At 43.6% G+C, this 23,628-nt stretch overlaps 4 protein-coding genes across 5 annotated transcripts in view; 2 read left to right on the top strand and 2 right to left on the bottom strand.

Moving 5' to 3' along the window:
* The window catches only part of LOC143277220 (tetratricopeptide repeat protein 39C-like), a 39,941-nt gene extending 32,840 nt beyond the window's left edge, over positions 1-7,101 (bottom strand). The window contains exons 1-4 of the mRNA XM_076582006.1: positions 6,900-7,101; positions 5,457-5,505; positions 4,365-4,499; positions 204-591 (exon numbers count right to left, since the gene is read on the bottom strand). Coding sequence (XP_076438121.1) covers positions 204-591; positions 4,365-4,499; positions 5,457-5,505; positions 6,900-7,042 — 715 coding nt within the window. The 5' untranslated portion in view covers positions 7,043-7,101. The remainder of the gene's footprint in view (positions 1-203; positions 592-4,364; positions 4,500-5,456; positions 5,506-6,899) is intronic.
* Positions 7,102-7,206: 105 nt separating this feature from the next.
* Positions 7,207-12,006, top strand: LOC143277236 (gem-associated protein 7-like). Its single transcript, XM_076582025.1, has 2 exons — positions 7,207-7,324; positions 8,752-12,006. The coding sequence occupies exons 1-2, from the start codon at positions 7,322-7,324 to the stop codon at positions 9,034-9,036; spliced, it is 288 nt and encodes a 95-aa protein (XP_076438140.1). The 5' UTR covers positions 7,207-7,321; the 3' UTR covers positions 9,037-12,006.
* A 466-nt stretch (positions 12,007-12,472) lies between these two features.
* Positions 12,473-21,515, bottom strand: LOC143277235 (biogenesis of lysosome-related organelles complex 1 subunit 5-like). 2 transcript variants are annotated; one of them, XM_076582023.1, is made up of 5 exons: positions 21,417-21,515; positions 20,000-20,082; positions 17,976-18,105; positions 17,492-17,547; positions 12,473-15,654 (listed from the first exon to the last, which is right to left on the bottom strand). In XM_076582023.1, exons 1-5 carry the CDS (start codon positions 21,439-21,441, stop codon positions 15,424-15,426), a joined length of 525 nt encoding a protein of 174 aa, XP_076438138.1. In that variant the 5' UTR covers positions 21,442-21,515; the 3' UTR covers positions 12,473-15,423. The 2 variants fall into 2 exon arrangements, with proteins under 2 accessions (XP_076438138.1, XP_076438139.1); XM_076582024.1 differs by having other exon boundaries at positions 12,473-15,651.
* Positions 21,516-22,601: 1,086 nt separating this feature from the next.
* The window catches only part of LOC143277093 (UDP-glucuronosyltransferase 1A10-like), a 30,561-nt gene continuing 29,534 nt past the window's right edge, over positions 22,602-23,628 (top strand). The window contains exons 1-2 of the mRNA XM_076581831.1: positions 22,602-22,668; positions 23,040-23,141. Coding sequence (XP_076437946.1) covers positions 22,602-22,668; positions 23,040-23,141 — 169 coding nt within the window. The remainder of the gene's footprint in view (positions 22,669-23,039; positions 23,142-23,628) is intronic.

Genomic DNA, 23,628 nt, shown 5'->3' with positions numbered 1-23,628 from the left:
AAAAAAATGGGTGGCACTGTAGTGTAGCGACGTGCTCTCCCTGGGGAGAGCAGCCCGAATTTCACACAGAGAAAACTGTTGTGATAAAAAGAAATACAAATACAAATACAGTCATACACATAAAAGCCCACTTGTGCACATGTGAGTGAACGTGGGAGCAGCAGCCCACGAACGAAGAAGAAGAAGAAACTGAAACTCCGAACCTTTCCTGCGTTCCGCAGCAGGCGAAGACTTGGACGGCTCCACCGAAGCTCGGCAGTTCAGTTCCATCGATCCGGCGGCATCGCCCACCATGGTCGTGTCTGGAGAGCCGTGGTTCAAACCCCCATCAACTCCACTTCCGTTCTCGCCTTCACACTCGGCCATGCTGGCCTTCAAGTCTGAAATCTTCCGCAGCGACATGCTTTCCTTGAGGCGGGATATGTAGGTGTGGAGCTTGTCGTAGATCTTCCAGGCTTTGCGGAGGTGCCAGCCGCCCCTGACGTAGCTGCCGATGTCCTGGTTGGTGAAGGTGAGGATGGCCTGGTACAGGAGGCTGTCGGCAACGATCACCTGACGCTGAAGGTGCTCCTCCGTTCTGAACACCTCCATCTGCAACAACGTCAACCGTCTTTCAGTGTGTGTGTGTGTGTGTGTGTGTGTGTGTGTGTGTGTTGGGGATTGGGGGCAGGGGGAGGATGTGGTGGGAGTTGTGTGTGTGTGTGTGTGTGTGTGTGTGTGTGTGCGCGTGTTCGGGGTGGGAGTTGTGGTTGTGTGTGAGTGTGTGTGTGTGTGTTGGGGATGGGGGTTGAGGGGGGGGCTGTGTATGTGTGTGTTGGGGGTGGGGGGGTGGGGGGGTGGGGTGTGTGTGTATGTTTGTGTGTGTATGTGTGTGTTGGGGGTGGGGGGTGGGGGTTGTGTGTGTGTGTGTGGTGGTGGGGGGGTTGTGTGTGTGTGTGTTGGGGGGTTGGGGGGGGTTGTGTGTATGTATGTGTCTGTCTGTTGGGGGTGGTTCGGGGGGGAGGGGAGGGGTTGTGTGTGTGTGTGTTGGGGGTGGGGTGGGGGGGTTGTGTGTATGTGTTGCAGAGGAGAGTGGGTGTGTGTGGGTGTGTGGGTGTGGGTGTAGTGGAGGGGTGTGTGAGTGGGGATCATTGGGAGGTTGCTGTGTGTTTGTGTGTGTTGTGGAGGGAAGTGGGGGGTTGTGCGTGTGTGCATGTGTGCTTGTGTGTGGTGTGGAAAGGCGTGTGTGAACGTGGAGGGGTGGGGTGGGGTGGGGTGGGGTGCGTGCGTGCGTGCGTGAATGTGAAAGGGACCAAATGGACTGATTAGGAAAATATACTAGGTCTGAATAATAATAATAATAATAATAATATTATTATTATTATCATTACTGTTATTATTATTATCATTATTGTTATCATTATTATCATTATTATTATTATCATTATCATCATCATCATCATAATCATCATGATTATCATCATGATTATTATTATTATTATTACCATCATCGTTATTATTACTACCATCACCATTGTTATCATTATCATTATTATAATTAGTGTTGTTGACAGTAAACTGTAGAAAGAACTCCATGTCCTGCAAATCCTATGCAGGTGGTGCTCCCAACTCTGCGCGCTGACTACCCGACAACCAAAGTCCTCATCTCTCCCCTCCTCACACAATCCGTGACATAGAACGAAGGCCAAAATTTCATGATAATATCAATCAAAAAGGAAATTTTCTATCTAAAATTACGTTTAAATAACATACTTACCGTGACCCAACTAGTGCAGACTCCGGCAGGGGTCTGACATTCCTGTCCTGTGCAAACTACTATCCGCCTGTGCGGAGAAAACGAAAGCAACTACGGCCGATAACCTCCCGGAAGTAGGTAACCTCCCATTTGTCCTGCTGGCTAGCGGCCTCTTTTGACAGCAGCCATCATGACTCCTGTTCCTGTGCTCTTCATACGGCTAAGTTTTTTTTCATATTTTCTGCCTGTCTGTCGATCCTCTGGCGTTTTCTGTAGCCTTAAATTATCTTAGATCACCATTCACGATGACAGAGCCAAGTAACAGTATTAATTGACAAAAATATTGTGTGGGATAGACAAGAGAGAAACTGTAGGTTTTTTCTGCTCAATGAAATTAATGCTACAATGATGGGATGTGAACAGAAGGAACTACAGGTTTCACCCTGTAGTATGAATGACACAACTGTATGCTGTGAGCAGAATAAACTGAGGTTTTCATCCTGTAGTATGAATGACACAACTGTATGCTGTGAACAGGATCAACTGAGGTTTTCATCCTGTAGAATGAATGACACAACTGGGTGCTGTGAACAGAATCAACTGAGGTTTTCATCCTGTAGTATGAATGACACAACTGTATGCTGTGAGCAGAATCAACTGATGTTTTCATCCTGTAGTATGAATGACACAACTGGGTGCTGTGAACAGAATCAACTGAGGTTTTCATCCTGTAGTATGAATGACACAACTGTGTGCTGTGAACAGAATCAACTGAGGTTTTCATCCTGTAGTATGAATGACACAATCATATGAACAGAATGAACAGTAGTAATCAGCCTGTACTATTACTGACATAATTGTGTGGTATGATCAAAGTCAACTGCAATTTTCACCCCCCAAAAATATGAATGACAGATTTGTGAGGCGTGAAAGAAAATGACTGCAGTGTTCAGCCTGTGGTTTGAATAACACAACTGGATGAGCAGAATCAACTGCAGTTATCAGCCTGTAGTATCAACAACACATGGAACGAGCAAAGCAAACTACAGTTATCACCCTATAACGTAAATGACACAATGGTGTAGCATGAGTGACACAATGGTGTGATATGAACAGAAGGTTTAACCTTGTAGCATGTGCCACACAACTGTATGGCAAGAGCGGAACCAACTTAAGTCTTCACCCTTAAGCAATATTAACAACACAATTGTGCAGTATGAACAGAATCAACTGCAGTTTTCACCCTAGATGATGATGATGAATATGATGATGGAGTCTCCCGTCGGACCGACGGATGAGTATGCAGGCAGGCTTATCTGTCGGTGAGTGTCCTCATATGGGAGAAGAGGCCGATTCTGGATGTGCAGCACTTCCCACAGGTGTTGCAAGGGAAAACGTCTCCAGAAGTTAAGCCCTGATTCCTTCGCTCACGCTTCTCCTTAATGGCCAGCGTTCTCTTGTTTTCAAACGTCTTTATGCCACTAGAGCACTACAGCTATAGTATTAACGGCACACTTTGACTTTGAGTGGTACGAACAGAAACAACTGCTGTTTTCGTCCAACTATAACAACAATTTTCATGCCCTGCTCTCATGGTGACCTGTTTCGATACCTCTCCACTTCCGAGCTTGGGATGAGTCTTGTCAAGGTCTTCAGTGTCGGCGGATTCGTTGGGGACTGTTGTTGGGTGGCCTCCATTTTGGGGGTGGGGAGACGCTCACTCAGTCTGGCTCTGCGACTAAGCCAACATTGTCATCAGTTGTGGGGCTTAGTGGGCGGTGTCCTGAGTACGTTGAATCAAAACAGGCACCACTGAGCACCACCGAAAGTGACTCAGCAGCAGTGCACGGTCTCCTCTGGTGCGTGGCCACCTGGCAACCTAACACCAACCGTTCTCTGTGGACTGCCATTGCCAGGGACTGCAATAGACGAACGCCAGGTGTGGCCGTGTTTGAGGGGAGACTCGGAATGAGCAGTGTGGGAGCAATGCCACTGAAACGGTCCACATGATGCGGCAGCAATATAAAAAACAAGAGAGGCAAGGCCTTCAAGACTCACTTGTGAAAAATTAAGTCCCCTGGCATTAATTACAGAGTAATTTCCCTTTTTTACTATCTGCACCAAAACGTTTGCAAAATAAATAAAACTTCCATGCTTAGCAAAAGAAGTTCCTGTTTGAACAAAAAATGATAATAATGACTCCTCTTGTTGTTGTGTCAGAATAAGAGGTCAAAGTGCCAAGTTTAGAGAATACAAAAAAAAAAAATAATAACAGTAAATGCAGTTTGCATATAATTAGGCTTCTTTTTTTCTTTTCTTTTTTGTGCCCATCCCAGAGGTGCAATATATTTGTATGCCAAATTTGGTGTCAACTGACAAAGTATTTGCAGAGAAAATGTCAATGTTAAAGTTTACCACGGACACACAGACACATGGACACACGCACACATACACAGACAACTGAACACCGGGTTAAAACATAGACTCACTTTGTTTACACAAGTGAGTCAATAAATGAAATAAAGAATTAAAAAAAAAAAAAAAAAAAAAACCACAACATAGCAACAACAAAGGGTGAACAGAGCAACAGAAGGCAAAGGCAGGCAGAACGAACGAGGCAGGGAATTACAGATCTCTTCTTCTTGCTGAACTTGCGTTTGACAGACTTGACAAAGCCGTCCGAGACTTCGCAGCGCTTCTCCGTCTCCTGGAGAACTCTGAGCGCCTCTCCGATTTTGTCCTCTTCAAAGGTCATCAGTGCTTCCTGCACACACACACACACACACACACACACAAATGCAAAAATAAAAAAAATGAAATCTAAAAAAATAAAATCAAACAAGATATTATAAAATAATCAATGCACAGTAATGTACATGCATGTAATAATTATTCAAATATTTACCTGCAAATTATTAATCACATCAGCTGAAAACAGATGTTTCATTGCGAAATTGTTCTGACCTACTATGACTGTGAGCAAAAAACTTAACAAAAACAAAAATTTAACTGAACATATAGGTCAACCACTGCATGTGTGCATGCAGATATGTGTACACACACACACACACACACACACACACACACACTGTACAAACCAAATCAGCCTTACCATGAAGTAGGCGTAACAGTTTTCAGTTTCAGTTTCACTTTCTCAAGGAGGCGTCACTGCGTTCGGACAAATCCATACACGCTACACCACATCTGTTGAGCAGATGCCTAACCAGCAGCATAACCCAACGCGCTTAGTCAGGCCTTGAGTGCATGCTTACATATTTGTGTACCTATGAAAGTGGATTTCATTTTACGTAATTTCGCCAGAGGACAACACTCTCGTTGCCATGGGTTCTTTTTCAGTGCGCCAAGTGCGTGCTGCACACGGGACCTCGGTTTGTCGTCTCATCCGAAAGACTAGACGCTCAGTTTGATTTTCCAGTCCAACTTAGGAGAAAGGGCGAGAGCGGGGATTCGAACCCACACCCTCACGGACTCTCTGTATTGGCAGCTGAGCGTCTTAACCATTCTGCCACCTTCCTCCTCACACCAACAACGTAACAACATTTGACAAGGAATATAATTATATGCCAATGGCTGCATGCGGGTGTGCAGACATGTATATAAGTACACACATTCACACACACACACACAACCCACACACACACACACACATGTGCGCACACGCACACGCACATGTATACTAAATAAACCATATCAGCCTCACCATGAAGTAGACAAAACTGAAGCCAGCGTGCATCAGTGGGCTCTCCTCCCTGTAAAAGCAGTTTGATGGAGTTATTCATCTCAGTATTTATGGAACAATACACTAGTACATGTGTGTGTGTGTGTGTGTGTGTGTGTGTGTGTGTGTGTGTGTGTGTGTGTGTGTGTGTATGATGTGTGTGTGTGTGTAACTCTTCCTTATTTTACAAAACATAGCTTCACAAAGATGCTACATAATTACAAAGAAGAAAAAGGAAACTACAATATAATACTACTACTGATAACACTAACGGGAGATGTTAAATGATAAATGAACCCTTCAAAGACAGAAGCTTGTGGGCTTTTGGTAGAGATGGATAGACAAATGACGTTATGTAAAATTTATAATGCCATTGATATAATGAAATATGTGTATACTATGCAGGTGTATGCACACATACAGCACATGAAAACACAAGGCAATCAGTATATCATCATTAGAACAACAGAACTTTAGAAGAATAAAAGACAAAGGGGGAAGGGGGTTGTGTGTGTGTGTGTGTGTGTGTGTGTGTGTGTGTGTGTGTGTGTGTGTGTGTGTGTGTGTGTGTGTGAGGGAGAGAGAAAGAGACAGAGACAGAGAGACAGAGAAAAGAGAGGATGCCAAGCAAGCAGCCTCAGCAACTGACTGGGAAGGAGTTTGAAAGAGGCAAAAGTTCTGTTCTAGGATGAAAAAAACAACAACCCAACTTTCTTTGAAATATTCTAACCCTGATGAAAAATGACGGCTGAATTTCTGCTTTAAATTTCTAAACTATAAATGTGATCATGTTATATACAGTACATGCATACAGTATAGGTAGAAAAAAGACTGAAAACAAAATTAATGAATTTGCAGCAAACATGAAGCAATAGATAATAATAAGATAATAAGTGTTTAACTTTGTCACCTTATGCTTTGTGATTGAAGAGGATGCAAGACAGTTATTCTTGCGTGCACGTACACACAATGTATAGTAGTACATGTGGCGGTAAAGTAATAATAATAATAATAGATACTTATATAACACACTATCCAGAAATCTGCTCTAGGTGCTTTACAAAAACACTTTGTTAACATAAAACATTACATCTATGACTACACACACACACACACACACACACACACACACACACTGCGTACATACATTTTAACAATTGACATGGTACAGTATATGACACCAAAAGGTGAGTTTTGAGTCGAGATTTAAAAGATGCGAGGGAATCAGAATGACGGAGGTTATTAGGGAGCTTGTTCCACGTAAAGTAATGTGCGCACACACAGATACATACACAGTCCTTTATAAACGCATACGAACAACCATAGGCAGTTGTTTTTGTTTTCATTGTATCTGTGTTGTGTAAAGGAATGGTGTCAAAACAAAAATGGGGCAGTGTGTGTGACACAACGTTATAAATATCTTACTTATATTTCGCGAAGAGAACGACCGCTTCATCAAAACCGTTGTTCAGAAGCATGTTGATTCCTGTCAAAGCCGTTTCCACCTCGTCAAAGGTACATTCTTCCTCGTCTACTGTGTTTGTCGGGGCATTACTTTCTTCCGCCATTTTTTTCAACAAATGAATGATTGTGAAGCTTCTAACCGCGATTTCCTGGTTAACTTGCAGGCGTGTCTAAACGGCCGCCATCTTTATCACAACACGCAAAGTCAGCGCTCTGATTGGAGGAATTTATTCCGGAAATGTGTCTTTCCCCAGGGCCGGTAACTGTTATTGACGGTATCCAAACGTCGGCCAGCTTGATGCTGTGAATGATTGACTGTTGCTTCAAGAATTGTGCAGAAAGATCGCTTTTTACTGGAAACACTGCATATCCTAACCGACCACATGGTATGTTATGTTTGCTGAGCTATAGGGACTTTCGTCAACACCTGTTATATGTTAGTTATACATTGTGTGAGTCCGTGCATGGGAGAACGTCACTACGTGTTTGGTATGATGAATAATAATAATTATTGTGACTGTACTGATGTGAGTGTGGTCTGTGAACCAGATAAATAACTAATATTTGGTAAAGCAGAAGATCAAATACGCATGTTAAAGATCCTGTAAGTGTAACCAATGTCAGTGTTCGGTGGGTTATGGAGACACGAAAATACTCAGCATGCATGAACCACGACAGAGTCATCAGCAAGTCAATGTTGGTCGTGTCACGGAAAGAAGAAGAAGAAGAAGAAGCCCTGTTTCAGTATCCTAACTTTTCGGTACAAATTACAATTCATAGTTATATATATCATGACAATACAATAATATATTCTTCGACAGTTACTTGTTAAAACTTAGGGTATTTCTAATTCTATCCACCCAAGCAGCATAATTCTACTAGTATTCCCTGGAAGATGAGGCAGCGGCAGAGGACTATCTTGAAGTGTTTCCTGCACTGCACACAGACGCAGCAGTGTTTAATTATTATACTATCATTATCATAAATATGATCACTATGATGACAGATGCTGTAGTATGTGATTATTATTATTATCATCATCATCATGGTGATGATAATTAATATTATTACTAATGTTACTGTTAGTATTATTATCATCATTATTAGTAGCACTAGGAGTATCTAACTCTAGTGCTCCCAGGCACAAGACAGCAGCCAGAAAGGTGAAGCAGTAGCAGAGGACTTTCCTGAGGGAGTGCTACCTGCACTGCACACATATGCTGCATTGTTATTGTTGTTGTTATTATTACTATCATTATGATTATCACCATCATTATTATTGTTGTTGTTGTTTGCTGCTGCTGTTGTTGTTGTTATCATCATCATCATCATTATTTTCATTATTATCATCATCATTATTATTGTTATTATTGATTATTATAATATTATTGTTATTCTCATTATTATTCTTATCATTTTGTTATTGTCAGTATTATCATCATCATCACCTGACTCTTGTGCTCCCAGGCAGAAGACAGCAGTGATGGTGATAAAGGCTGTGGTGATGTGGATGATAATGTGGGGGGTGGTGGTGGGGGGTGGGAAGGATCGCGGATATTGTGTTGATGAAAGGAGAGATCTGTGACACACACAGAGAGAACTTGTTGTCAGTGGTAGTTGCGGTAATAGTAGTTGTTTTTTTTGTGTGTGTGTTTTTGTTGTTGTTTTTCTTGTTTAGTTTTGTCTTGCACTTCAACCTTCTTTTCATTGTCAAATAATGTGTATATTTTCGCCATTGCATTTGTGTATTGCTTGTTACACATGAACGAGCACCAGCTGACAGGTCTTTAAACTTGACTCTTTGTGTTCCCAGGCAGAAGACATCAGTGAGGAAGTGAGGAGGCAGCAACAACAGAGGACCTTCCTGAGGGAGCGCTACCTGCGGATGCTGGGGGGACTTCACGGAGAGCAGGCCCGGGTCACCCTGTACCACCAGACGGTCGTCCACTGCCGCTTCGGGGTGTCGGACGTGGACTTTGAGAGGCTGCAGGTGTCCCAGCTGTCCACACCCATGGGGGTTCTGCCCCAGGCTGTGCTGAGGACAAGCGACATCATCGCCGTCCATGTCGATGACTTGGGGCTCAAACCCAAGAGCTGAGGTCGGCTGTGGTGATGATGGCGACGGTGATGATGATGATGGGTGTGGTGATGGGGATGATAATGATTGGCGAGGAGGCGTATCAGTGTGGAGACCTTTGGGTTTTGTGTTGATGAAAGGAGAGACTTCTACTTCCGGCAGAAACTGAGAGAAACTTGGGGCTCAAACCCAAGAGCTGAGGTCGGCTGTGGTGATGATGGCGACGGTGATGATGATGATGGGTGTGGTGATGGGGATGATAATGATTGGCGAGGAGGCGTATCGGTGTGGAGACCTTTGGGTTTTGTGTTGATGAAAGGAGAGACTTCTACTTCCGGCAGAAACTGAGAGAAACTTGGGGCTCAAACCCAAGAGCTGAGTTTCAGTTTCAGTTTCAGTAGCTCAAGGAGGCGTCACTGCGTTCAGACAAAACCATATACGCTACACCACATCTGCCAAGCAGATGCCTGACCAGCAGTGTAACCCAACGCGCTTAGTCAGGCCTTGAGAAAAAAAAAAAAGGTGAATAAATAATAGATAAGCTTACATAAATAAATAAATAAATAATTATAATATAAAAAAAAAATAGTAGTAATAATAATAATAATAAAATAATAATAAATAAATAAATAAGACAACAATGATGATAAATAAGCAAATAAATGTAAAACATGAAGACACATTCACACATACACCCACACATGCGTAACAGATATGTACCAAACATGCAGTTTCACAGATATGAAGAGCTGAGCTCGGCTGTAGTGATGACGGCGATGGTGATGATGGTAAGCCATGGTGGTGGTGACAGCAATGATGATGGTGAGGATTGGCTGTGGTGATGGGGAGGATGATGTGTGTGTGGGGGGAGGGGGGTTGGGGATCTCGGATATTGTGTTGATAAAAGGAGATACTTCTAGCAGAAACTTGAGAGAGAACAGGGACTGTTTGTTTTGCTAAGAAACCATGCTTGGGATTGGCTGTGGTGATGGCAGTGAAGATGTTGATAGGCCGTGGTGATGGCAGCGATGTTGTCAGTGGGCGTGGTGATGGCAGTGAAGATGTTGATAGGCCGTGGTGATGGCAGCAATGTTGTCAGCGGCCGTGGTGATGGCAGTGAAGATGTTGATAGGCCGTGGTGATGGCAGCGATGTTGTCAGTGGGCGTGGTGATGGCAGTGAAGGTGTTGATAGGCCGTGGTGATGGCAGCGATGTCGTCAGTGGGCGTGGTGATGGCAGTGAAGATGTTGATAGGCCGTGGTGATGGCAGCGATGTTGTCAGTGGGCGTGGTGATGGCAGTGAAGATGTTGATAGGCCGTGGTGATGGCAGCGATGTTGTCAGTGGGCGTGGTGATGGCAGTGAAGATGTTGATAGGCCGTGGTGATGGCAGCGATGTTGTCAGCGGGCGTGGTGATGGCAGTGAAGATGTTGATAGGCCGTGGTGATGGCAGCGATGTTGTCAGTGGGCGTGGTGATGGCAGTGAAGATGTTGATAGGCCGTGGTGATGGCAGCAATGTTGTCAGCGGCCGTGGTGATGGCAGTGATGATATCGATGGATGTGGTGATGGCAGCGATGTTGTCAATGGGCGTGTTGATGGCAGTGAAGATGTTGATAGGCCGTGGTGATGGCAGCGATGTTGTCAGTGGGCGTGGTGATGGCAGCGATGTTGTCAGTGGCCGTGGTGATGGCAGTGAAGATGTTGATAGGCCGTGGTGATGGCAGCGATGTCGTCAGCGGGCGTGGTGATGGCAGTGAAGATGTTGATAGGCCGTGGTGATGGCAGCGATGTTGTCAGCGGGCGTGGTGATGGCAGTGAAGATGTTGATAGGCCGTGGTGATGGCAGCGATGTTGTCAGTGGGCGTGGTGATGGCAGTGAAGATGTTGATAGGCCGTGGTGATGGCAGCGATGTTGTCAGTGGGCGTGGTGATGGCAGTGAAGATGCTGATAGGCCGTGGTGATGGCAGCGATGTTGTCAGCGGGCGTGGTGATGGCAGTGAAGATGTTGATAGGCCGTGGTGATGGCAGCGATGTTGTCAGTGGGCGTGGTGATGGCAGTGAAGATGTTGATAGGCCGTGGTGATGGCAGCGATGTTGTCAGTGGGCGTGGTGATGGCAGTGAAGATGTTGATAGGCCGTGGTGATGGCAGCGATGTTGTCAGTGGGCGTGGTGATGGCAGTGAAGATGTTGATAGGCCGTGGTGATGGCAGCGATGTCGTCAGTGGGCGTGGTGATGGCAGTGAAGATGTTGATAGGCCGTGGTGATGGCAGCGATGTCGTCAGTGGGCGTGGTGATGGCAGTGAAGATGTTGATAGGCCGTGGTGATGGCAGCGATGATAGGCCGTGGTGATGGCAGCGATGTTGTCAGTGGGCGTGGTGATGGCAGCGATGCCATCGATGGGCGTGGTGATGGGGAGGAGTATGAGTGTGGAGACCTCAGGTTTTTGTGTTGATAAAAGGAGAGACTTCCAGCAGAAACTTGAGAGAGAACATGGACAGTTTGTTGTTCAAGAAGTCATGCTTGGGATGGGCTGTGGAGGTTAAGGCTGTGGCGATGAGGATGATGTGTGTGTGTGGAGGGAGGGGAGGGGAGGGGTGGGTGGGTGTTATCTTGGATATTGTGTTGAAGAAAGGAGAGATCCATGACAAGAGAGAACTTGTTGGGGACCCGACAAATCACGATTAATAATAATAACCTGTCCGCTGGCACCTTGAAGATCCAGTTAAACTTGACTCTGCACAGAACATGGAAATTTGGAATGATGTTGTGCAAGAAGTCATGCATTGATGTGTGTGTATGTGTCACTCTGTGTGTGTGTCACTGTGTGTGTATGTGTGTCTGATGATGATGTTGATGGGTGTGTGCATGTGATAATAAAAAAGTATGAGGAACAGAACACTCAAGCATGTGTCAAATGTGAGAGATGTTACAATGGTAACAAAAATTGATAATGATAATAAAGGAAACATCCATCATGTCTTGATATCATTCGTGCAGTGTGTGTCTGTTCATGTGTATATTGTATATGTATAGATAGATAGATAGATATGAGTGTGTATGCATATATACATATGCCATTTTGACTGTGTGTTTGGATGTATGTGTCTATGCGTCTGTATGTGTGCATTATATTTCTTTTATTAGTTTTAAGGTACAGTGGAAGATTTATGAGGCACCTTGGCATCTTTCTCCATTCATTGCGGTGCAAAATCTCCCATGCTTGAAGTTAAATTTGTAGAAATTCCAGAGTGTGTGTGTGCGTTTGTGTATGTTCATATATGCACATTGTGCATGTGTGTGCATGATTACGTGCATGATCCTTTAACAGATGTTGAGAAAGAGAGACTGAGAGGGAGAGTTTTCTGTTCTTTTTTCACTGTATCCCCAAACACCTCACACACAAGGAAATCACACACACACACACACACACACAAATACAAAACCCACAGTGTTTGCAAAGAAGAAAATATTTGATATTGCACCAAACACAACTTTCCAGTTCTGTTGTACAGTCTCTGTAAACAAACGCAGGCCTTATGAAGACACACACCATTTTTTTTAACAATGTCTCTTCACTCTCATTCACAGTATCTGCAATCATTTCACACATATCAAAATTTGAGTTAAATACAAACTGTGTTCTTTTGCACCCTTTGGAAAGTCACAGACCCCATAATAATTCAACGGAAAATCAAGTCATGTATATTGAAAGTTACTATCAAAATTCCTACATTCCTCAGGCACACTGTCTGAAATTCCACCAAACCCCCCCCCAAAAAAAAACACATAAAAAAAAACACACACAAAAAAACCCCAACATATTTACAATGTCTCTTTCCTTCTGTTTTCACCAACAATAGCAATTCTGGTTCCATTGCAAATCAAACCATGCAAAATCAAAATGTATACAATCTCTCTAAGTTACACTCATGCATCAATCATTCAACCATGGAATGTCACTTCTATCATGTGTAGCAACCACTGTGTGACACTGTCGGATATGACAACTGTGTGTAATAATCACTGAATGACCAGTCGGAAATGTGTAGGAATTATGTGTTCAAAACTAAATGGAAACCTACTTCAACACACGTTCAAAACAAAAACTGACTTCAAGAAGCACTCAAAACTAAATTCATGAAAACTGACTTCAACAAGTGCTCAAAACTAAATGAAAACAGACTTCAACAAGCGTTCAAAACTAAATGAAAACCGACTTCAATAAGTGTTCAAAACTAAATGAAAATGTAACTTTGAACAAGTGTTCAAAACTAACTGAAAAAAGACTTCAACAAGCATTAAAAAAAAAACTCACTTCAACAAGCTTTCAAAACTAAATATATTAAAACTAACTTCAAAAGTGTTAAAAACTAAATGAAAACGACCTCAATAAGTTTTCTAAACTAAAAGAAAACAGATTTCAACATGTATTCAAAACTATGTGAAAACTAACTTAAAAACAAGCGTTCAAAACTAAATGAAAACTGACTTCAACAAGCATTCAAAACGAAATGAAAACGGACTTTAACAAGCGATCAAAACTAACTGAAAACTGATTTCAACAAATGTTCAAATGTTGAATATGAGACACTCAGCAGCTGTCAATCAACAACTGTCTGTGTACAGGTCTATAATCGTAAGTCTGGAACAGTGTGTAATCCATGTCAGCGTTCAGTGAGTTGTGGAAACAAGAACATGCCGAGCATGCACACCCCTGAAAGCAAAGTATGGCTGCCTACATGGCAGGATAAATAAACAAAAATAATGGTCTTACACGTAAAGCATTATATGGCTGTATGAGTATATGTATGTGTGACTGTAACATGACTGAATGACACAGAAAACAAATGATGAGTGCCCAATGGCAACTGTTAAGTCAGATCTACCCAGGTAGGCAGCCTGTTGTAAAGCACTTAGAGCTTGGTCTCCAACTGAGGACAGGTGCTATTTAACTCAATCCACTCCAGGTAGGAGATAACTCGTACCATAATCACTTCCCCTGTGGACCAGGTACTGGTATTCTCGTACCAACACACTACTCTAACAGTGTTGTTTTTTTTTCTTGCTTGGTACAGCTGGCATTCTAAACTGAACTGTTTACTGATTCCGGAAGCATGAAAACAAAGCTTTGACCAATTTAACTGACAACGCTCCATCTGTTATTGTTGTTTTACTTTTAGTGAACCACCCTATTTTTTCTGCAGTGGTCTAGTGCTTGTCCAGGGGAGTTGTAGCAGGCATGCAGCTGTGTGGTAGAATGACTTAATAAGTTAATAAGTTAATACCCATATATACCATGAATCGACTGTGATCGCGCCTTAATTATAGCCCGATCGCCCAAACGAGCCACATAATTATGCAACCTGGTTGAAGACATAATTGGACAAACAACAAGGACGCCAAAGAATCGACAGACAGATAGAAAATACGAGAAAAAAAACTTAGCTGTACGCAGAGCACAGGAACAGGAGTCGAGATGGCTGCCGGAAAAAGAGAGCGGTAGCCAGGGGGACACAGGGGAGGTTACTTACTTCTGGGAGGTTATCGGCCGTAGCTACTTTAGTTTTCTCCTCGTACTTAAACGTAATTTTAGATTTTAAATTTCCTATCATGATCGTCGTCATAAAGGGTGAAAACTTTAACCAGGGATGCCAAACCCTGTCAAGTGTTTGTAGGAGAAATAAATGAAATTTGGGTGGAACATTTTAAATTTGGTAAGAACACTTGGACTCCGAGCCACATCAGCAAATGTACATTTTATCTACAAGGCATACAAACACTTAGGCCTCCATGCAACACTGTGTAACTACTACAGTTTCAGTTTCAGTTTCAGTAGCTCAAGGAGGCGTCACTGCGTTCGGACAAATCCATATACGCTACACCACATCCCCCAAGCAGATGCCTGACCAGCAGCGTAACCCAACGCACTTAGTCAGGCCTTGAGAAAAAAAGAAGAAAAAAAGAGGGTGAATAAATAATAGATAAATACATAAAAAAAAGAACTACTACTACTAATAATAATACGTATAAGGCGCAAAAACTTGATGAAGTGAACTATAAGCGTACATAAATAAATAAATAATAATTTTCTTTAAAAAAAAACAAAAAACAAAAAAACCCTACAATTAAACTGATTGGTCCACTCAATGCTGCTTCAATGTAAACACGCACGCGATTAGCTAAACACCATAACATGATACCAAGGTTAGTAGCGACGGCCCTGGCCTCGTGATCAATAGGTCTAGACCATCTGGGTAATGTTACGACAGGAAAGCATGTGACCATGCTATGCAGTCGAAAAAGAACTTGTCGAAACTGGTTCTGACGTTGGCGTAATGTCAGAACAACCTGCTGACCAAGCGTAACAAAATACAGCGAAATCTTAACAGCTGGCATCTCTGCTTAACTGATATCCTTGCCCAGGGCCATGAACTTGTAGTAGGTCTGGTTGGTGAAGGGCACACCCTGGTTCAGCTGCTGCCGGAGCTCCTCGTAGCTGTCGTTGAAGAGTTGCACGTTGTCCTCGTACTGCTGGTCCACACGGGCACTCCGCTGGCACTGTTGCTCCATGAACTGATCCATCGCCTGCTGCCGAGCCTGGCGCTGCGACTTGAGGAACTCCGACTCCTCCTTCTGGAAACAATGGGAAAGGCAGGGGGTACGGTAAATGATACTATGTTATTATAAATGATAAGAGAATACTGTATTATCGCTTAAAGAGAAATTGCTGACATTTGATATATGAGTACTGTGTCATCTCTTAATTACAGAGAAATTGTTGACATTAGCTTGACTGGGAAAACATTTTTTTCAATACAAAAAAAAGCCATAAGGTTAAAATGGTTCCAGATGAAAATTAATTATCATATTGTTGTGACAAATTCTGTCTTGATGAAGATGGGAATACTCCCAGATAATATGTGTATTTTTTGTAAGGAAGAAAGAGATACAATTCTGCATTATCTACGGGAATGTAACCATGCAAAACATTTTTCGACAGAGTTTGTGAGATATTTAAAAGGAAAGTGTTTACATTGTGACAGACTTAACCTGAATGACACACTGGTGCTTTTTGGGCACAACAAAATGAAAACTGATGAATGTTTCTCATATATTTTATTGATAGCTAAATTTTATGTTTACAAATGTAGAATAAACAAAGTAAAACCAACACTACAAATGTTCAAAAAAGACCTCAAACAGGCATATGAAGTTGACAAGTATGCCTTTAACATAACTATGGAATATAACAAGTTTGTGGAAAAATGGGCACTTTATAACTATTTAATACAAGATTAAGCTATACAATGCTATCTTGGAATTTTGCCATTGAACATACATTGTTTTGCTGTTGTGGACTTGTCAGTGCCTAGAACTTAATTATATGCTTACCCTATACATTCTAATGCACAAAACATATAAATTCTGTATCTGTGAACCTTTGTCTGAATAAAAAAATGTTGACAAAAAAGCGAAGACAGGGGGTAGGGTAAATAATACCAGAATACTGTGTTATCACCAGCCGCCGTGGCGAAGTGGTTAGCGTCGCGGACTGACGGCTGGGAGGACGCAGGTTCGAATCCCAGCGGAGGTGGGTTTTTCGGCCCGTGGCCGGCTCCTACCCAGAGTTAAGTGTGCTGTGGGCTTAAATGGGGAGACTGGGACCACACAGTCGAGTGTCATCCACTTCAAGGATGCGTCTTTGGGTGTGTTGCTCTAATTACCTGACCAACACTGCAAGTGTCTGTATCTCTCGGGCCTGGTTAACGCCGGGATATCATTATGACAGGAAGCGTAGAGTACAGCCTTGTCACGCAGTCCCAAACCAAAATGGACCTCCATAGCAACATCGTCATCATCATCGTCATCCTCCGCCTCCTTCATCGTCATCAATATAATATATAAACAAAATAGTCTCAAAGTCTGTGGCCTTTCATGCCCTGCTCTCATGGTGACTTCAGTTTCGATACCCCTCCACTTCCGTGCTTGGGTGAGTCCTGTCAATGTCATGAGTGTCGGCAGATTCATGGGGGGCTGTTGTTTGAGGGACGTGGTGGCGGTCTCCACTCTGGGAGAGACGCTCACTCAGTCTGGCTCCGCGACTAAGCCATTATTGTCGTTAGTAGGGGGCTTAGTAGGTGGTGTCCTAAGTACGTTAAAACAGAACAGGCACCACTGAACACCACCGAAGTGACTCAGCAGCAGTGCAGGGTCTCCTCTGGTGTGCGCCCTCTGGGTGACCTAACATCGATGGTTCCCTGTGGACTGCCGACGCTGGAACTGCGATGGACGAACCCGGGTGTGGCCGTGTATGGGGGAATCTAAATGAGCGGCGTGGGAGTAATGCCACTGAAACGGCGCAGATGATGGGGCAGCAAAAAAAAAAAAAAAAAAAAAAGGATGCTGTGTTATCGAAAAAAAAAGAAATTGCTGACATTAGCCGACAGAAACTGAGAAAAGGGAACCTTACCTGTGATTCGTTTTCTTGCTCCGCAATCTGTTTGCATCTTTCAGTGGCTTGCTTGACTGCAACACAAATCAGCATGAAGTGAGTGTGACAACTGTACTCATGAAGTGCAGTGTCTGTACCTATGAAGTACGAGTGTACCTATCAAGTACAACTTTACTCGTGAAGTACAATGACTGTACTCAGGAAAAACAACATCTGCACCTATGAACTATGATGCACAACATCTGTACCTATAAAATACAACTATACTGCTGCCATTTCAGAAATATTGGCTAATTCTATGACATGATTTATGATATCAGTACTTAAATAGCACCCCAGTAAGAGACCAAGCTCTATGTGCTTTACAAACATGGGAGTCATTTGACCAACAGGCGTGTGCCCAGCAGATGTGGTGTAGCGTATATAATATATATATATACAAGGGTTTGTCCGAACGCAGTGACGCCTCCTTGAGAAACATGAAACCGGAACTGAAACTCACTGCGCTGGGTGAGGAGGTGGAGATGGGTGGAGAGGTGGGCGTGGATGGTGGGGAGGGTGTGGGTGTCAGCCTGCTGCACTGTCTCCTGCACGTGATCCAGGTGGGTCTTTTCCCTATCGCCCCGCCGCTCCTGTCACATCACGTCCAGGTGTCTTATATAATAATCTTCTTCTTCTTCTTCTGCGTTCCTGGGCTTCAACTCCCACGTTCACTCGTATATACACGAGTGGGCTTTTTACGTGTATGACCGTTTTTACCCCGCCATGTAGGCAGCCATACTCCGCTTTCGGGGGTGTGCATGCTGGGTATGTTCTTGTTTCCATAACCCACCGAACGCTGACATGGATTACGGGATCTTTAACATGCGTATTTGATCTTATGCTTGCGTATGCACACGAAGGGGGTTCAGGCACTGGCAGGTCTGCACATATGTTGACCTGGGAGATCGTAAAAATCTCCACTCTTTACCCACCAGGCGCCGTCACCGTGATTCGAACCCGGGACCCTCAGATCGAAAGTCCAATGCTTTAACCATTCGGCTATGGCGCCCGTCGTTATATAATAATCAATAATAATAATAATAATAATGTACACTTCTATAGCGCCCTTTCTCTCTAAGAACTCAGGGCGCTTTACAAGAAAGAAAAATATCGCAAATTACAAATTAAATCATTCATGACCCCCCCTCTCCCCTCACTCTCCCTCTCCCACTTTTCATGCATCCAAAGTGAGCTGGCATGGGTGGTGTTGGAGAACAAGGAAGCTGAGAGTGCTTATAGATTAGATAGGTTTAAAAAGATGAGTTTTTAGTGATGAGCGAAAAGCTGAGATAGAATCAGATGCACGGATATGATGAGGAAGGCTGTTCCTGATACGGAGAACAGCAAAGAGTAAAGAATGTTCGCCACAGGTTCCTGCACTGACACAAGGAAGTTTGAAAAGGCAACATACAGAGATGCCAACTGTTACGATTCCGCTCAATCGCATTTTCTTCCGACATCATGCCAACATCAAAACTGTTCCGACGAGTTCTTTTTCCAATACATAGCATGGTCACATGCTTTCCTGTTGTAACATTACCCAGATGCTCTAGACGCATCGATCACAAAGCTACGAGGCATGTAAATGTTGTCTTTTTTATTTATATCAAGATGCAACAAAATATTCAAGGCATAGTTTTCCTAAACTGTTGCCCTAAGGCAAAAAAAATCAAATTTTTTTTGTAATGGTGGCTAAAATGACCATTTTCACAAGCGTCGACTCAATGCCCAAATTGGGTTTTCAGCTCTTATTCCAACTTGGTTCATTCTCAGAAGTCTCCCATTTGTCACCAAATAAAAGTTAAAATAGGGTCCCTAGTGGAACAGTTTTGATTCGCTACATCCGACAAGAAAACTGCAAAAGGCAAAAACATTAACTGAACCGACCCTTGGTTCAAGTACTGTTCCAGAGGGTATTAAGGTGACATTTTATCGCCCTAAATCTTTGTCACACACACACACACACACACACAGTGGAGTGATGGCCTAGAGGTAACGCATCCGCCTAGGAAGCAAGAGAATCTGGGCGCACTGGTTTGAATCACGGCTCAGCCGCCCATATTTTCCCCCTCCACTAGACCTTGAGTGGTGGTCTGGACGCTAGTCATTTGGATGAGACGATAAACCGAGGTTCCGTGTGCAGCATGCACTTAGTGCATGCAAAAGAACCCACGGCAACAAAAGGGTTGTTCCTGGCAAAAATCTGTAGAAAAATCCACTTTGATAGGGAAAACAAATAAAAACTGCACGCAGGAAAAAATACAAAAACATGGGTGACGCTGTAGTGTAGTGACGCGCTCTCCCTGGGGAGAACAGCCCGAATTTCACACAGAGAAATCTGTTGTGATAAAAAGAAATACAAATACAAATACAAATGCAAACAAATACAAATACACACACACACACACACACATACACATCATATACATTCACATACATATCATCACCAAATGCACAAATCATTATGCTGGTTCAATCACTTACTTCAAATTCCTTGGCAAAGAAGTTGATGTGACCTTGGAAAACTGAATGATGGTCAAATATCCTGGCATGGATGTGACAAATATCTGCACACACACACACACACACACACACACACACACACACACACAAATATATAAATATATCATATACGCACACATTGAAACACATAATTATGCATGCACACATTCATAAAATGTGTGTGTGTGTGTGTGTGTGTGTGTGTGTGTGCCTGCATGTCTGTGTGTGTCTGTGTCTGTGTATCTGTGCTTGTTTGTGTGTGTGTGTGTGTGCTTGTTTCTAATAGTGTGTGTGTGTGTGTGTGTGTGTGTGTTTACCCATTTTTGTTTATTTGTTGTTGTTGTTTTTCTAAAGCACAAAGAGCCCTATTTTGAGAACTGGTGCAAAATACACGGACAACGTTATCAATATCACTATGATGACCTGATACAACTAGGTCTAACTGTGACTGTGAAATAACTTGTAAGTTCAGGAATATAACCACAGCGGTGAAATGACAAACAAGGACACACAATCAGACTGTGTATAGTTTCTATTCAGCAACCTTAATGGAGACTGAGGGAATGGAGCAATCACCCCACACAGTCATGGATACACAGCACTGTATGGGAGCCTGCTTCCTTCAGGCCAGTTCTACATGTAAAAATGTGACACCCCTCTTCCTTTAATAAAATGAAAAAAAGAAATCCACTCTGATAGGTACACAAATATATATGCATGCACCCAAGACTTGACTAAGCGCATAGCTGGCCAGCCATCTGCCCAGCAGATGTGGTGTAACATATATGGATATGCCTCCTTGAAAAACTGAAACTAATTACTAAAACTACTGTCTGCATTTTTCAGTACCAACCAGGTGGCTGGGGTGTATCTTTTCCAGCAACATAGGTCGCAGTGACCTTTGCACAAAGATTTTCTGACCCTTGAAAATTAAAATGATTCCTTTCATCGTGGACAGCTGATCTCTATGGTTCCAGAGGTGAACAACTCTAGAGTGGCATTGTTGTCGCCATGTATGGTCTCCGGCCAGCCTTCCATTTTGTACTTCTTGGTCAGTTGGTGTGAACAGTGAAGCAAAGAATGGTTTCGGAGGGAAGAGAAATAAGGGTTTCGGTGGGTCTCTTCCCTATTTTCTGCCATTTTCCGGTCTATGGGTGGAAGGTGGATGATAAAATGCTAAAACTTTATATTACCTGGATTACATTACTGTAATTACTAATGTATGTTTAGTCAACGGATATTGCCACTTCGATGAGTTTGAGCTGAAGGAATCTCGTCATGTGTCGAAAGTCGATCAAGTGCCTATGCTGTTTAAGTTAAAAAGCTCAGCATCTGAAATTAAAATATGCAGTCTGCATAGATCGAGGGCCATCAAGCAACTGCTGAAATGTGTTCTTACCTTTGAAGATACTTTCACACGACATTTTGCAATTGTTGCTGTTCAGCTTGTAAACTTCGTAGCAGACGGCTCACATGATACATTCTTTTTAACTCTTGCGGGGAAAAGGTTTGAAAGGGAGACTAATCTTCCAGTCATGCACGTTTTGAGCCCTAACAACTGATCTTTATCTTTTATTTATCTATTTTTCCAAATTAAAAAAAAAAGTTTCTGTCCCACAGAGCTACATTCATATTGGGTAAAGTCCTATTTTAGCATCCTAAGTTCAGGAACCTGTTTTACCGGCTTTTTTTTTTTTTTTTTTTTTTTTTTTTTAAATAATGGATGAAACGACATTCGTCGATGTTGTAACCCAAAGTTTTCCGATTTCGACTCATTTTGTACGTTATTTCACTCCTGCGTGCTGGTTGAGAAAGGAATCACTGCGACATCATTCACTGACAAACGACCGCTTGGGCGAAAATATATGGTGTAAGACCTTCACGCTGAGTGAAAGTCACGAAACATGCCGCCGCGGCCAGACACACAACTCATTGAACAAACACACACACACACACACACACACAGGACCAGTCCACAGAAATCACAGAAATATTCGGCAAGAGGCTAGAACTGAGCCTTTTGCCCTCGTAATAGTGTCCATTTATGTGCTTTTGGATCACTATATAATGAACTGTTCCAAGGTTTAATCAGGTCGCACGGCATACTGTAGTGGTATTTATTTCTGACTCATTAAATCGATGGAAAATACATGGTCTTTAAAAGTTTCGTCAATTTGGTTTTTGAAGGCGTTTACTGATGATGCATTTATGGTGTCCACGGAGTTCAAGTTCGCCAACAGGCCCCTCCGTCATCTTGCACTGTCTGTCAGGGGGCCTGGCCTTAAGTCGCTGGCTGCATGCTGACTCGTGGCCGTGAACCCCGACGAAAGACACACTGACCAGGTGCCGGGAGACCTCAATTGCCCAAGACGTTCACCTGAGGAGCGACTCAAGGACCTCCTCGACATCATCGCCGGCAGACTCGCGTTGTAACCTTCCTCACCCACTAGCAATGGACACTGGTGACGAGGAGTCACCTTGTCTAAGACGCTGACCTGAGGAGCGACGCAAGGACATCCTCCTCAGTCGACTGACAGTGTCACCGCCGGCAGACTCGCGTAGCAGCCATCCTCACCTACCAGCAATGGACACGAGGAGTCACCTTGCCGTCCAAGACGCTGACCTGAGGAGCCGGCGACGCAAGGACCTCAGTGAGTCCTCGATATCAACACCGCCGGCCGGCAGACTCGCGTAGCACTTGAACCTCACGGTTCCTCACCCATCAGTTGCCCGCCAATGGACACGAGACGAGACGTCGAGGTGGTTGATTCACGGAACAGAGTGGCAGGCGCTGTTCTCAGTGGCCTCCCCGGCCGTTTTACACACCACTTTTTACCGGCGACACGGTCTTCCCGGTGATCCTCACCACCACCACCACCCACCGCTTCGTTCAGTCAGTCTGTAAACTGTACTTTTCATTCCTGATTCGCCGGTGTCCGACTCCGCTGTCAACGCTTACGTGAGGAGGTCGGCGTCACGTTCACCCTGGACAAAAGTCCCAAACTCGTTCTGTACCCTGCAGCAGACCCCTTGAATCCTGTGTGGCTTTTGGAGATGTTCGTGTGTGACGTGGAGGCGTCAGTGTGGGTCCGTGCGGTTCACGTGCAGTCTCAGTTTCCAGGACGTTGGTCACGTGAAGATATTGAAGGAGCACCCTGTCCGTTACCAGGAGGAAGTCCGTCAGTTTTTGACGACGTTGGGTTTCTTGGAGTCGGCTGAACACACTCTGGTGGAGTGAGCATGAGCGTGTTGTTTTTATAGTTCTTCTGGGCGTAAAAACTTGGTTCGGAAATAAAAGCGCAGGGCTGATCTGTTTTCATTCCCTTACGGTTTGTTTTTTTTTCGTTTTTTTTTTTGTTTTGTTTTTTGTTCCTGGTCTCTCTTTGTTGAAATAGAAACTTCTGCTTGATACCGAAATTACGTTGATGCATACATCTCCCAGGAGCAGCAAAATGTAATGGGACATCAATCTGAAATATAGTACAGGAACTTGATACCTTTATTTGAAGGGATCTCAGTTAACTCACTCAGTACGGCCAGTCCTTTCTTCTCCTCTACACAGACCCCTCGGATGTCCAGTGGGTGTCTGAATGACCCAACCTTTAGCTTCC

Source organism: Babylonia areolata, chromosome 33, assembly GCF_041734735.1.
Source record: "Babylonia areolata isolate BAREFJ2019XMU chromosome 33, ASM4173473v1, whole genome shotgun sequence".
NCBI lineage: Eukaryota > Metazoa > Mollusca > Gastropoda > Neogastropoda > Buccinidae > Babylonia > Babylonia areolata.
Note: the sequence above shows the minus strand (reverse complement) of the source record. Positions and strands in the feature narration are given on the sequence as shown.